A 14,101-nucleotide genomic window follows, 5' to 3' on the forward strand; every position below is an offset into this window, starting at 1 on the left:
ATATGTGTTATGGTGAAGTGAACACTGCTTGTCTTTAAACTTTCTTTTGCATGAAAGCTGCCACCAACCTAAGGTGTTTTAGGATTTTCAAAAAAAAGTATTTGAGGTGAACTTTTCCCACTCCTGCCAACACTGCTCTTATCCTTGGCTCCCAAATAATAATAATAATAATAATAATAATAATAATAATAATAATAATAACTTTATTTGTACCCTACTACCATCTCCCCAAGGGACTCGGTGCAGCTTACATGAGACCGAGCCCAGAATACAACAATAAACAATAACAATCATACAAAACAATAAATAAACTCATAAGCAAAAATAAGCAATAAACATTAACAATAACACAACACATTAAAAAACCTATGGCTGGGCCAAATGTAATAATTAAAAATTTAAAAATAATGCTGGGCATGACAAGGTGACATGTAACTGGCATATAAGTTTTTGGAGAGGGAAGAAATGTGCAGACAATCTTAAATCATTATTAAAGTGCGTTTAGGGACATATTGCTGGGAGTTTCCTTATTCTGGGAAGGCACACAACTGTTTGTTGAGAGGCTTTTCTGTAGCAACAGGGTGTTAAAATTGCTGGATCTATCCCAAAAGCTTGACGATGAAATGATGTACAGTAGAGACTTTATTTATTTATTTATTTATTATTCGAACTTATATGCCGCCACTCCCCTGGGGCTCGGAGCGGCTTACAAGAACGGCTAAAATCTAACACAATTTAATACAATTTAAAAACAGCAATATCAAACATCAAAGGCCTGTCAAAACAGGTATGTCTTACATGCCCTGCGGAAAGCTGATAAGTCCCGCAAGGCACGGACTTCAGGTGGCAAAGTATTCCAGAGTGATGGTGCCACTGCTGTAAAGGCTCTGCGTCTGGCTGCTGTTAGACGCAAGGTCTTGACACTGGGAATTTCCAATAGATCTTGGTCCTCAGAATGGAGGGATCTCTGGGGTTGGTAGGGGGTGAGGCGGTCCCTCAAGTTGAAAGTTAAATAGAATGCTGCAATCCAGAGCAGGGAACGAGGCCCTAAGATAACTATCCACCACACTTGACTGTGAAAAACAATCCTTTTTTATTGAAGAAAAATGGTTACAAAATAAAGGAAAAATGCAAGTCAAAAGCCACAGCAAAATCAGCAAACATGAATTTAAATGGACAAAACAAAACCCAAAGCCACACTGTAAAATACTGGAACCTGTTATCAATCCACTAACCGTGCTTGATATCCTAGAAATCTTTCAAGACCATGGCCAGGAAAACCGGGAGAACTGCCAAGGTCTTCATCAATCTGAAACGATGCCTGAACTGAGAAAGTCAGCCCGGCGGAAGGCACTTAAAGCTGAAGAATTGGTTCCGTGAACCACCCCTCTGCCTTGAAGCAATTGTTTGTATTTCTCTTAATTGGGAAGACCTACGCAAGCTGAGTGATTTACTTCTGTCTTGCCAAATCTGGCCCCTTCTGTTCTCATTAAAGTTATCAGGTGCAGAAGGGAGTGAAAGGTCATGGCTTCCCTCTGAAACATTCTCATGAACACTGGTACTTTCATTTTCCAAATCTACAGAAGTCCCTTCTTCACTAATTTCAGGAACATTGGCATTTTCCAAACCTACAGAAGTTTCTTCCTCACTAATTTCAGGAGCATTGGCATCAAGAGGTACATTTTCATTAGCATCGGTAAATATATTTTCATTAGCATCAGGAGGAACAAACAGAGAATCAGGTTCAAGTTCAAACTCAGGTTGAACCCCAACATAGAATAGACAACTAACCACTCGTGAGAGGTACAAAAAGTGTGACTTGTTACAAAAGTACTTCAGCTTGATTGGTTGCTTGAACAGCTCTCTACACTTTGTTCTAGACAGAGCTAACCAAACAGAACTAACTGTTGGTAACAAAACCCTCGCTCTATTTCAGAGAATAGTGATGAGTCTGACTAGTCTATCTAGGTAGCCCCTGGGTTATTAACTAACTCTACCCTAGAGTTCTTCCTGTTAACCAAGCCAGCCTGGAGAGCCAATCTCTTGTGCTAACCCTCACAAGAGATCAGACTGCTGTCTGACCTTTTTCCTGTCAGCTCAAAGCACTGTCTAGCACACTCTCTCGCCTAGCTCTCTCTCTCTGAAAAACCCAGTTTTAAAACCCCCCGAAGCTACATTCTTTTCCCCCTCTGACTTGGCTCCTCCCAACTGCTCTGACCAATCCTAGGAGTCTCCCAACTCCTCCCCTTTTCCAACCATCCTCACTCATGATGGCTGCCTCCCTGGCATTCCCTCCCAAAATGGAGGCCTGCCTTACTGTTATCCAGGCTCCCAGGTAAGATTCACCACACCCCTGCATGCGTTACACTGGTTAGAGTTCATCTTACCTCTTTCATAGGAATGCTAGATATGATCTATTGCATTTTGATGCACTAATAACTTAATCTGACATCCTACAAAATGATGAAGTTTCCAAGACTGGACACATATTTTCTTATCCTGTATGGATGTGTGAGTGGGAGCCAGCATGATGTAGCATCTTGAGCTTTGGACTTTGATTGGAGACTAGGTTTCGAATCCCCAGTCAGTCATGGAAACCTACCTTGCCCAAGTCACATTCTCTCAGATTCAAAACAAGGGAATGGCAAACCTCTGTGGCTCTTTGAATGATAATAAAATCCACAAACTCTATTTTTCAAGATTCACAAAATACCTATCAAGCATGCCCTCATTCCCTTTCATTTCTCTATTTTTTCCTTGTTCTTTCTCTTTTCCTTTCCTTAGTAAGATGTGTTTGAGCCATGACACTAGGGTTGGGAGGGAGGATTTTGTCCCTATGAACTCTGTGTATGCCCCCATGCCCCATTCCTAATTCCCTATAATGTATATATGTCTATATAAGAAAATATGAAGCAAAGCTGCCTTTTCATAAACCAGCAACTCTTGGCTCATTTGTAATCCAGTCACCTTCACATTTCTTCATTGTTTCCCTGTTGCCCACCTCCCTCCCACCTCATTGGCTGAGTGGCCAAAAGCAGGGCCAGGGCCCTCACTGGATCTCCTCCTGGCTTGCTGACATCACAGCCAATCACAACAAAGCTGGCTCAGGGGGTGGGCATGGAAACTTTTGAAACTGAAAGCTATATATTCTGCATTTACCTGCCTAGCAGACATGCCGATTTGTTGGCAGATTATTGCAATCATCATCCTTTCCAGATGGAATGAAATAAACGCTTCGGTGGCTTTCCTTCAACTTGGTGAGACTTTATTTGGAAAAATTAGGGGAAAATCTTTTTGGCGCTTGCCATCTCGCCAGGTGTTTCGGATCCTCCTTTTGGGTCTGGCTGATCTCTACCTAGGCAGGGTCTCCCAAATTTGTGTTTGTAGAGGGGGCAATGCCCTCTGTAGCTACACCTCTAATCCTTCTGTAGAAGTTCTGTTGAACTTCTATAGTCATTTTTCTACTGGTTTCATTGTCTACTTTCCTCCTTCACATGATACAAGGAGAACTTGGAATCCTTCTTCATGTTACAGGAAGTGGAGGGTGAACCAAAGGAGCTGATGAAGGAAAAGGGTGGGAAATGTAATGGTTGTGTCCTGTCTCAGTGCCTCCAAGCACTGAAATCCCAAAACAAGCTTTCTCCCAGGCCGAGGACTCCGAAAATCCCACCTTTGCTTTTTCTTTCTTCTCCTGGGAAACTGCTTATTCTTCATCTTTCCTTGCCTCTCTTTTGGCTGTTCAATTATTTCCTTTGCTTCTGCTCAACTCAGATGTTTGGGTGTCTCCTCAAGCTGCAAGAGCATCATGTAAACCAGTGTTTCTCAACCTTCCTAATGCGGCAAACACCTTAATACAGTTCCTCATGTTGTGGTGACCCACAACCATAAAATTATTTCTGTTGCTATTTCATAACTGTAATTTTCCTCATGCTGTGGTGACTCCCAACCATAAAATTATTTCCGTTGCTATTTCACAACTGTACTTTTGCTAACTGAATCGTAATGTAAATATCCGATATGCAGGATGTATTTACATTCACTGGATCAAATTTGGCAGAAATACCCGATATGCCCAAATTTGAATACTGGTGGGATGGGGGGGGGGGTGTTGATTTTGTCATTTGGGAGTTGTAGTTGCTGGGATTTATAGTTCATCTACAATCAAAGAGCATTCTGAAACTCACCAATGATGAAATTGAACCAAACTTGGCACACAGAACTCCCATGACCAACAGAAAATACCGGAAGGGTTTGGTGGGCATTGATCTTTGGTTATAGAGTTGTAATTCATCTACATCCAGAGAGCACTGTGGACTCAAACAATAATGGATCTGGACCAAACTTGGCAGGAATACTCAATATGCCCAAATGTGAACATTGGTGGAGGTTGGGGAGAATAGACCTGGACATTTGGGAGTTGTAGTTGCTGGGATTTATAGTTCACCTACAATCAAAGAGCATTTGAAACCCTACCAATGATTGAATTGGACCAAACTTCCCACACAGAACCCACTTGACCAACATAAAATACTGTGTTTTCTGATGGTCTTTGACGAACCTTTGACACTCCCTCCCCCCCGGGTCCCGAACCCCAGGTTGAGAAATGCTGATGTAAACAATCATCCTCAGAGAGAGGGAAACCCTCTTTAAAAAAAAAAGATAGACTTACATGAACACAAACCCTTTTACCAAAAGCATTTTATTAGTTCTAGAGTTTTGCCTGGATGCAGGTCAATACATTGTTATGAAGCTACTGTTGCCTCAATGCCTTTAATTAAGGTAGACTTAACTCTATAAGCTAGGGGCAGCTATTCCATTTCAGACTAATTTTTTTGTGTGTGGAACATGACACTTTTGAGTCAAATCTGTATGCTAGCAAATCTATGTTGAAAAAAACAACAATGCAAATTCAAAGTATTGGGGTTAGCTAGAGAACAAAGCCATGGGAAGGCAACCTGATGCCCTATAGATGTTTTGGGCCATAGCTCAGACAGCTCTGCTAGTGGCCAGGAATTATGGGAATTTTAATTCCAAACAACAGGCTGCCCGCTCCATATTTAAACTATTTACACTGTCAATAGGGTTTAGTTTTCAACCTGTAGAACATTAGTAGTTGGATCCACTTGCTTTCAGCTGGACAAGAGAGATTGTGTTGTATTTTTGGGACTCATTACAACAGAAAGTGTCTCTGAAGTTAGCCAGTCCAGGTGGCATGCATACTGGATTTCCAAAGGCTGATCTTAATTCTGTTCTTCAATAGGCGTGGATTTTAGATTGATCTAAAAAAATGAAATAAAGAGAATCCATTATTTTACATATCAAGTTGTCTTATTCCGCAGGAGAAACAATAAACCCATAGTTCATTGTGGGTCAGGATGATGCAGGCATTTGGTGAAGTCCAGATTTATACTTCTTTCACATCACGCAGTTGGAACACTGATATCACTTTGCATGCTAGTGCTCCATTCAACAGAACAGCGATATGTAATTCCACTATGTATTTCGAATTCTTTGCCAGATAATTTCCATAAAACCACATAGGACTACAAATCCTAGGATTCTGTAAGATGAAGCCATATGGAGCAGACCAGTTGAAATTTACAGGATTTCAATTTGTCATGATTTGCTCATTTGGCCTACTCAAAGCTTGGGTAAAATGGGAGGCAAATTGCCTTCTGTTAGGTAGGTGCCATATTCTATTAACTGAAAAATCCTCCAGACAGCCTTGCTGTCCTGTTCTTCCTGACAGGGGCTCCTGCAACCAAATAATGGAAAATATTCTTTCCATTCATAGAATCATAGAGTTGGAAGAGACCTCATGGGCCATCCAGTCCAACCCCCTGCCAAGAAGCAGGAAAATTGCATTCAAAGCACCCCCAACAGATGGCCATCCAGCCTTAACCTTATATTCCCAGTCTTAACTTTATATTTGTACCCTTATTCATTAGTATGAGTAGAAAAAAGTGCTTGTTTATTCAGAGATTTTTATCTCTATCTCTGTCACCATCTGGGCCAGACTTTAACACAGCTGGTAAATTGCCAGCAGCAATAAGATCTTACCAATTGAAGGGTTGCCAGTTTGAAGACTGGGTCAGGGTTATTAAGATACATGGGCTAAGTTCCTACAGGATCACTACCATGTGTGTGCTTAAAAAAAAAACTTACCTTGATTGATCACAATGCTCAGGTTGTGTAATTGGGCTAACTGAGGCTAACTAGTACTGGGCTACTCCCTAAGAGTATAATTGTAAAGTGTTTGGAATGTAACACTGGGCTTATTGAAGTTTTGCTCCAGGGTGGAATCTCTTGACTTGCAGCCCATTTTGAAACTGTAAGTGTTGCCTTCTCTGGACAAGAAAGAAGATATACTCTTGTGATGAACAGTATATGCATGAAGTAATGCAAAGGACTATGTGTAAGTGTCTACAGGAAGATTGTGACTATTTATGTTGAAGCTCCTGTATTCATATTTTTGAGACTCTGATACTCAAGAGTAAATTTTAAGTTTTTCATTCATCTATTTTGTGTTGCTCCTTTTTGGATTAAGTTTTCTGCTGGTTTGTTCGCTGGCCTGCATGCGTACACAAACCACAACAGGGGTGAGCACCTGACTGTCGGCCAGCTCACTGTCTACCTAAGCAGTTTGGAAACAGCCCGAGAGCTGTAAATAGAGAAAATTAGGTACTGCTTAAAGCAGGGGAGGTATTTTACGGCACCATAAAAGGAAATACCAGAAATACTAGAAATGCCAGCAACCAAAAGGAAGGAGGAAGTCTGTGATGGCTCTTTGTCATAGAGAATGGAGAGAGAGTACTCTCCTGTGGCCGGAATTGAGCACAACCTCCAGGGAACCAAAGTTGGATGCTGACACAACATGTTTGTTGGCTGTTTGTCCTTGCTCTTTCAACGACATTGAATGTTTGCTGTGTATGTGTTCTGTGATCCACCCTGAGTCGCCTTGGGGAGATAGGGTAGAATATAAATAAAGATTATTATTATTATTATTATTATTATTATTATTATCTATGTTCCATCTATCATTGGGTACCTCTGTGAACAAAGATGGGCATGTGTTAGGAAAATTGAATTACTATAATTTCTGTCTTGACATACCATTTTCTGTTGCTGTAGTGACTTTCCATTGGCTAATGACCTCTGTGATGGTGTGTGCTACCCTACCATCCGGTAGCCGCAGGTCATCTGAGCCATGACCATTGAAGTTCCCACAAGATCTGGACACTTTGTTGGCTAATGTTCCACTAATGACAATCGTTAGTTCTCCTTTGGAACTGTAGAGAACCTGTACATCTGATCCATAAGTCACCTTCACCACATCCTGGACCATGACAAGTGACAACTCTTTTGAAGGTTGGGTTGGAAGCTGCACTGGTTTCCCATTGATCTACAAAACACAAAGTGGCAAGTTATATGGAAACAACAACAGATAGTTGTATTTATTTAGCCAAGGAAAGAGGAAAAGAAGGTAAACAGCTGTAGAGATGTTAAGGACACAATAACATAGCCAAAGTTGCTCTAAGAGGTATGTGGGTGAAAGAGTGACAAGAGGTGAATGACTGGATCTAGATCTACTACCATTATACTTATGATTAATAGCTACCATCCATATCCATGCCCTGCTTGCCCCACCAACTCAATAGATAGATTGAGCAATGCTCAATCTATTTGCCCCTTGGGAAATTGATGCTTCTATTTGATGTTTGATGTTTTGTCTTATGTCTGATAATAACTGGCTGTGTTTTTTAATTTTTTTAGTTATTAAGTCATAATTTGTTTTTATATGTTGGGTTGCCAAATTTCGTTACTATGGATGTATTGTTGTTGTGTTTGGGCATTGAATGTTTGTCTTTTATGTTTGGAATCTGCCTTAAGTCCCTCTGGGGAGATAGGGTGGAATATAAATAAAGTTGTTGTTATTATAATTATAATTATTACTATTATTGTAATTGTTACTATTTAAGCTGTACACATAGACATCAATGTGATTTAAGTTAGTCATTGCTAACACAAATCCCACTTATTTAATCAGTCAGTCTGACTGTAGCACAGGGCCTGTTTAATGCCATTCAGATACATAGCCCTGTTGGATACTTACATCTGACAGATGTTATGGTTGCAATTTATTTATTTATTTATTAGATGCACTTATTAACCGCCATTCTCAGCCCTTACGGGCGACTCATGGCGGTGTACAGTACACATATAAAAGACAATTACAAAAGGTGTCAACAACATATAACTATACAACACTTACAGACTACACAAAATCCGCTTCGTCTCTTAGTGGAATCATAGCCAGTCTCATATTCCTTTTACCATTCCAGTTCTCATTACCGTATTATTTGTTGCTTAGCACTTAATTAAATGCCCTCTCGAACAGCCAGGTCTTAAGGCTTTTTCGAAAGGACATGAGGGAGGGCGCCTGTCTAATGTGTGCCGGGAGAGTGTTCCACAGCCGGGGGGCCACCACCGAGAAGGCCCTCTCCCTCGTCCCCGCCAGCCGTGCCTGTGATGCAGGCGGGATCGAGAGAAGGGCCTCCCCAGACGATCTCAAGGTCCTCGTGGGCTCATAGGCCAAGATGCGGTCAGAAAGGTATTTTGGGCCGGAACCGTTTAGGGCTTTGTAGGCCAAAACCAGCACCTTGAATTGGGTCCGGTAGCAAATCGGCAGCCAGTGGAGCTGGGACAGCAAGGGCGTTGTGTGCTCCCTGCCTCTCGCTCCAGTTAGTAACATGGCTGCCGCGCGCTGAACCAGCTGAAGCTTCCGGGCCGTCTTCAAGGGCAGCCCCACGTAGAGAGCGTTGCAGTAATCCAGGCGGGATGTGACAAGAGCGTGTACCACCGTGGCCAAGTCAGACTTCCCGAGATACGGGCGCAGCTGGCGCACGAGCCTAAGCTGTGCAAATGCTCCCCTGGTCACCGCTGAAACCTGGGGATCCAGGCTCAACGATGAGTCCAGGGTCACACCCAAGCTGCGAACCTGCGCCTTCAAGGGGAGTGCGACCCCGTCCAGCACAGGCTGTAACCCTATATCCCGTTCGGCCTTGCGACTGACCAGGAGTACCTCTGTCTTGTCTGGATTTAGTTTCAGTTTGTTCGCCCTCATCCAGACCGTTACAGCGGCCAGGCACCGGTTCAGGACCTCGACAGCCTCCTGTCAGTGTGTGTTTGTGTTTGTTTGTTTGTGTGTGTGGGGGGGGGGGGGGGGGTAGTAGCCTTCCAGTTGTTATCCCACTGTGGAAACTGGAGGTGAACTGAAAATGTCTAAACCATACAACTGTCTGCACAGCCAAGAGTTAGCCTAGGAAGATTCTAGCCTACACCTGGATTCAAACAAATGCCTCTGCTAAATGTGTTGTTCTCTTTGAGAGTATGGCTACAACCATGTGTGCAGCTCTGCCACCTTTCAATTCCTTGGCAAATAGATTGCTCTACATCAGTGGTTCTCAACCTGTGGGTCCCCTGATGTTTTGGCCTACAACTCCCAGAAATCCCAGCCAGAAATCCCAGCTGTTAGGATTTCTGGGATTTTTGATGGCCAAAAATGAGGAGGAGCTGAGGAGCCTTCTAACCAAGGTGAAAGAAGAAAGTGCAACAGCTGGATTGCAGTTAAACAAAAAAGACCCCAAGATTCTGGCAACCAGACTGATTGATAACTGGCAAATAAAGGGAGAAAATGGGGAGTGGCAGACTTTATATTTCTAGGCGCGAAGATTACTTCAGACGTAGACTACAGCCAGGAAATCAGGAGACATTAACTTCTGGGGAGGAGAGCAATGACCAATCTCGATAAAATAGTGAAGAGTAGAGACATCACACTGGCAACAAAGATCCACATAGTTAAAGCAATGGTATTCCCCATAGTCACCTATGGGTGTGAGATCTGGACCATAAGGAAGGCTGAGTGAAGGAAGATAGATGCTTTTGAACTGTGGTTCTGGAGGAAAATTTTGAGCGTGCCTTGGACCACAAGATGATCCGACCAGTCCATAATCCAGGAAATAAAGCCCGACTGCTCATTGGAGGGAAGGATATTAGAAGCAAAGATTAAGTACTTTGGCCACATCATGAGAAGACAGGAAAGCTTAGAGAAGAGAATGATGCTGGGGAAAATGGAAGGAAAAAGGAAGAGGAGCCAAGCAAGGGCAAGATGGATGGAACTCATTGCCTCCATATGTTAGAGCAATTTTGGAGTTGCAAGCTTTTGTAAAAGTGCTCAAAACTTGGCTGTTTGGTTGTGCATTTAAGTAATCAGATCTAATTTGCCAAATAGTCACTGTTGAATGTTTTTATGTTGAATGTTTTTATATTGTGAAATGCTATTTTAAATTGTAAGTCACTTGGAGCACCTTGGTGGAAAGCGACTAATTAAGAAATAAAGTGAAATGAAGTGAAGTGAAGAAGTTATCCTTGAAGTGACTGGCTTGACTCTGAAGGGACTGGATGTGGTGACAGCTGACAGGGAGCTCTGGCATGTGCTGGTCCATAAAGTCACGAAGACTCTGAAGCAACTGAACGAATAAACAACAACAAACAGGATTTCTGGGAATTGAAGGCTAAAACATCTGGGGACCCACAGGTTGAGAACCACTGCTCTATATGTAAAAATATAATAGGGACAGAAAATAGTCCTTGTTGCTCAGTAGCCTCCCTCCCTCTAACTATTTAACTGCTCTATTAGTGTGCCTGAGGTTTAGGAGAAAGATCCTGGGGGAAGCTTTTGGAGCACAAATAATTAGTGGATAATGCCTTTTCTCTGATCAAACTAAATACATACATACATGCAAACATGCATGCATGCATATATACATAAAGGTCCTTTAATGGAGCACAAAGAATAGTGAATACTGAATAGTGCCTTTCATCAAATATAAATAAATAGATCCTTTAACCTAATTAAAATTGATTAGGATTACTTAGCAAAATGTGTATTCTCCTACATAAAAAGTAGAAACCCTTTTCAGAAAGAAGCAGACACAGAAACAAGGGGCAGGGGTTGGAACATGAGTTTTGTCAATGCCTGTTCTCAGCTTCTTACCAATACTGTATTATCCTGTTTTACTTGCACAACAAACTTGTGGAAGTAGACGGTGATAGAGACAACCGAGGGTGTAGGGCACTGGGGGCACTTGTGCAACTGTACCACCACCCGGAACCAAGATGGAGACTTGGCATCATTGAGCATGGAGATTTCATAAGACCCTTCCACAGGAATCTTTCCAGTGACACGATCATAAGAAGTGAAGATATTTCCTTGTGCAATGGTGCAGTGGCCTTCCTTCCGAACACAACTCCATTTGGAATTATTCAAGGCACAGGATTCCCCAGCTGCACAAGGGAGTGGTTTGCACGATACCCGGCCTTGGGTCGGACAGATGCATTCCTCCATACAGTTGGGTGTGATTACCTTTACGCCAACCTGTTATTCAAAAAACAAATGAACAGTTGAGTTGGGAATAATCGCATGACTAAGGACCTCTTCACATGGCCCTTTCAGCCCGTGCCGTTACACCACTAAAGTGAAGGTGCATGGGGAGGCTTGTGATGCCCCGCACACCCTCCCTCCTCCCCTCATCACATGGTGGGAATGGGACAGGGTACGTTGGCACCCTTTCCCTCCCCCATCACATGACAGAAAGGGTGGCAACAACACTTTCCTCCCTGTAGTGGTTGATGAAGTGCCTTTCAGTGCTTCCACCCCACTTTGGGAGGAATGTGGGCAGGGCCTGCCATGCGTTGTGTGATGGCACTTGAACAAGGTCAGCAACGTTGGCAGCAGACAAGGGTATATGAGTTCACATCTTATTTCACCATTTGCCTCATCACACTAGAGAAAAAAATCCACTTAAAATCTGATTTCTGCCTCCTGCAGAATTCTGGGGTTTGCAATTTAGGGAGGAGCTTTTAACAGCCTCACTAAACTACAAACCCCAGAATTCTGCAAGAGGCAGAAACCGGATTTGAAGTGGATTTTTTCTCTAGTGTGATTATTCCACAGTTATTTGTGAAATATTTTGACCAGATGAGTTATCATTAATGTTGGTTTCCTATCCCATCAAACTATGGGTTTGGATGCTTTACATTTACATTTAAATGCTTTACATTTACAAAGGATACTTGATCTCACCTCTCATTTGCTCACATTCTTCTGGGATCTAGACAATTCCCCTTAAGTGTCTACCTTCTTGTTATTCCTCCCTATTTAACCCTGAGAATTCTGCTGCTTCATTTTGCACCAACAGTCATTCCCAAATAACCTTAATTATTGGCAAGTCTGGTCCCTCCTTAAACTTACATCATAAAATCTCAGTAATGAGTGGCTATAGATCTTCCTACTATCCCAGCAATTTGCTGCTGTTGTGGGAAAACACATTAAGACAAGAATTTGGACAATAATAATAATAATAATAATAATAATAATAATAATATTGCAACCCCAGGCAGCAGCAGGGGATTGTCGATATTGCAATCCCAGGCGACAGCAGGATTGAAGAGAAACAACTGAAAAAGCTAACACGATAGGAGGATTTAAAGATCAAACTGCAAAGACTCTGGCATAAGCCAGTCAAGGTGGTCCCAGTGTTGATTGGCAGACTCGGTGCAGTGCCTAAAGACCTTGGCCTGCACTTAAACACAATCAGAGCTGACAAAATTACCATCTGTCTGCTGCAGAAGGCCACCTTACTGGGATCTGCATGCGTTATTCGCCGATACATCACATAGTATGAGACACTAGGGAAGTGTCTGACATGTGATCCAATACAACAACCAGCATAGTGATCTTGTTTGCTGTGTACTAATCTTGTTGTGTTTCAAATAATAATAATACTTTATTTATAACCCACCCTCTCTCCCCAAAGGGACTCAGCATGGTTTATTTATTTATTATTTATTATTTATTTATTTCGAGGTTTTATAAACCGACCCTCTCACCTTCAAAGAGGGATTCGGACCAGTTCACAACATGTGTTAACATACAAAAAGATACAATAACAACACAATGCACCATCATTACACGATTAAAATATAAGCACCATAAACATTAAAAACATTATCATCACAGTTATAAGAGCCAAATCGTCCACACAATTGCAATCCCAAACTACCGTTCATCATCCTCCTTTCATGTGGGCAAAGAATTAAATCAGTTGTCAAATGCCACGTTCCACAACCAGGTCTTTGTTAATTTCTTGAATGTCATGAGGGAGCGGGCAGTTCTGATCTCTAATGGGAGGGAGTTCCAAAGCCAGGGAGCCACCATCGAGAAGGCCCTGTCCCTCGTCCCCACCAGCCGTGACTGTGCAGGCAGTGGGACCGAGAGCAGGGCCCCTCCAGACGATCTTAATGGTCTTGATGGTTCATAGGGGAGAATACATTCGGAGAAGTAAACAGGGCCGGAGTCGTTTAGGGCTTTATAGGTTAACACCAGCACTTTGAATTGTGCTCGGAAGCTAATCGGCAGCCAGTGGAGCTCGAGTAACAGCGGAGTGGTGTGCTCCCTGTACCCAGCACCCGTTAGTAGTCTGGCTGCCGCACGTTGTACTTGCTGCAGCTTCCGGGCAGTCTTCAGAGGCAACCCCACGTAGAGAGCGTTGCAGTAATCTAAACGGGATGTAGCCAAAGCGTGTACTACCGTGGCCAAGTCAGCCTTCCCAAGGTACGGACGCAGCTGGCGCACAAGTTTTAGTTGTGCGAAAGCTCCCCTGACCACCGCCGAAACCTGGGGTTCCAGGCTCAGCAATGAATCTAGGAGAACGCCCAGACTGCGAACCTGTGCTTTCAGGGGGAGTGTGACCCCGTCCAGCACAGGCTGTAACCCCGTACCCTGTTCGGTCTTACGACTGATGCGTTTAATGCATTCCACTCTGTTCCTTTCTTCAGCAATTTGAAATGTGCTTCTTGCAGAGTACTTTGAGAAATATTTTGTCTCATCTCTATATAAAATTCAAAGCCAACTAACTGAAAACGCAGTCTTGATGACAGAACCAGCCTTCATACTAGGAGGTGGCAGCAAAGACAAAATAGGATAACTGGATGGTTACATTCTCCATCGAGCCTGTTGCCTGCAGGCACTATGGAAGAC

The 14,101-nt window shown here is 42.8% G+C and overlaps 1 protein-coding gene across 1 annotated transcript in view; it reads right to left on the reverse strand.

Annotated features, from left to right (window-relative positions):
• Nucleotides 1-5,253: 5,253 nt before the first annotated feature.
• The window catches only part of LOC132780658 (alpha-tectorin-like), a 32,764-nt gene continuing 23,916 nt past the window's right edge, over nt 5,254-14,101 (reverse strand). Inside the window, exons 9-11 of the mRNA XM_067460752.1 lie at nt 11,057-11,437; nt 7,114-7,402; nt 5,254-5,279 (exon numbers count right to left, since the gene is read on the reverse strand). Of these exons, the coding sequence (XP_067316853.1) occupies nt 5,254-5,279; nt 7,114-7,402; nt 11,057-11,437 (696 nt within the window). The remainder of the gene's footprint in view (nt 5,280-7,113; nt 7,403-11,056; nt 11,438-14,101) is intronic.

The sequence above is a fragment of the Anolis sagrei genome, chromosome X (assembly GCF_037176765.1).
Source record: "Anolis sagrei isolate rAnoSag1 chromosome X, rAnoSag1.mat, whole genome shotgun sequence".
NCBI classification, from domain to species: Eukaryota; Metazoa; Chordata; class Lepidosauria; order Squamata; family Dactyloidae; genus Anolis; species Anolis sagrei.